Here is a 1115-nt window from a genome sequence, read left to right on the forward strand (position 1 = left end):
TTGGTTACAACATTTACTCAACCTAAAGGTATTACCATGTTCAATGGTGATATTTATGTGGCAGACACAGGAGTAGCTGTTGTGTGGAAAGTTAAAATTACATACAGAAATGTTGGTACAGCAACTATTTATGCTGGAAGTTTCAGTACTTTGAATAATAATTATTGCAATGTCATTTATGCTACCAATTGTAAACTTATCAAACCAACAAGTGTAACTTTCTTTCAAGATGGGACTATGGCAATAGCTGATGGTAGTAGAGTTATTATGGTTAGTAAAGACCAAACGGCTTACCCAGCCCCTTTTTCCATGAGTGTTACTAATCCTATTCATGTTGTTGCATATTATGCTTCCAACATGTTAGTTTCTGATGCAGGTTTATCACGTTTCATTCAATTCAATAAGGATCAAGCTCAACCAAATACCAATGAAGTTTTGCGTAATGGATGGTCAGGAAATACATATTTTGGTATTGTTAAACAAGCTGATAATTCCAAGAATGTGTTTTTCCTCACATCTCAAGATCGCAATAACCAAAGAAATCAAGTTGCTTTGTTTAATTTTATTGACAGCGATTTACCAAGCACCAGTATAACAACACTGTATGGCATGTATAGTTCTTTCAATTTTGACAATCCACATAATGCTTTGGGCATTTACTTGCCTGAGCCACAACAAATGAGATTGACTTCTAGTAATCAATTATATTTCCCAGTTTTCAATTCTGCTGTTGTTAAAGTTGGGGGTTGGGTTTGGGTTTGGGTTTGGGTTTGGGTTTGGGTTTGGGTTTGGGTTTGGGTTTGGGTTTGGGTTTGGGTTTGGGTTTGGGTTTGGGTTTGGGTTTGGGTTTGGGTTTGGGTTTGGGTTTGGGTTTGGGTTTGGGTTTGGGTTTGGGTTTGGGTTTGGGTTTGGGTTTGGGTTTGGGTTTGGGTTTGGGTTTGGGTTTGGGTTTGGGTTTGGGTTTGGGTTTGGGTTTGGGTTTGGGTTTGGGTTTGGGTTTGGGTTTGGGTTTGGGTTTGGGTTTGGGTTTGGGTTTGGGTTTGGGTTTGGGTTTGGGTTTGGGTTTGGGTTTGGGTTTGGGTTTGGGTTTGGGTTTGGGTTTGGGTTTGGGTTTA

General features: G+C 39.6%; 1 protein-coding gene across 1 annotated transcript in view; it reads left to right on the top strand.

Annotated features, from left to right (window-relative positions):
* NAEGRDRAFT_62838 (uncharacterized protein) overlaps positions 1 to 756 on the top strand; it is a gene marked incomplete at both ends in the record, with an annotated part of 5717 nt that extends 4961 nt beyond the window's left edge. The window contains one exon of the mRNA XM_002681982.1: positions 65 to 756. Coding sequence (XP_002682028.1) covers positions 65 to 756 — 692 coding nt within the window. The remainder of the gene's footprint in view (positions 1 to 64) is intronic.
* Between the last annotated feature and the right edge of the window lie 359 nt (positions 757 to 1115).

The sequence above is a fragment of the Naegleria gruberi genome (assembly GCF_000004985.1).
Source record: "Naegleria gruberi genomic scaffold NAEGRscaffold_4, whole genome shotgun sequence".
Classification (NCBI taxonomy): Eukaryota; Heterolobosea; class Eutetramitea; order Acrasida; family Naegleriidae; genus Naegleria; species Naegleria gruberi.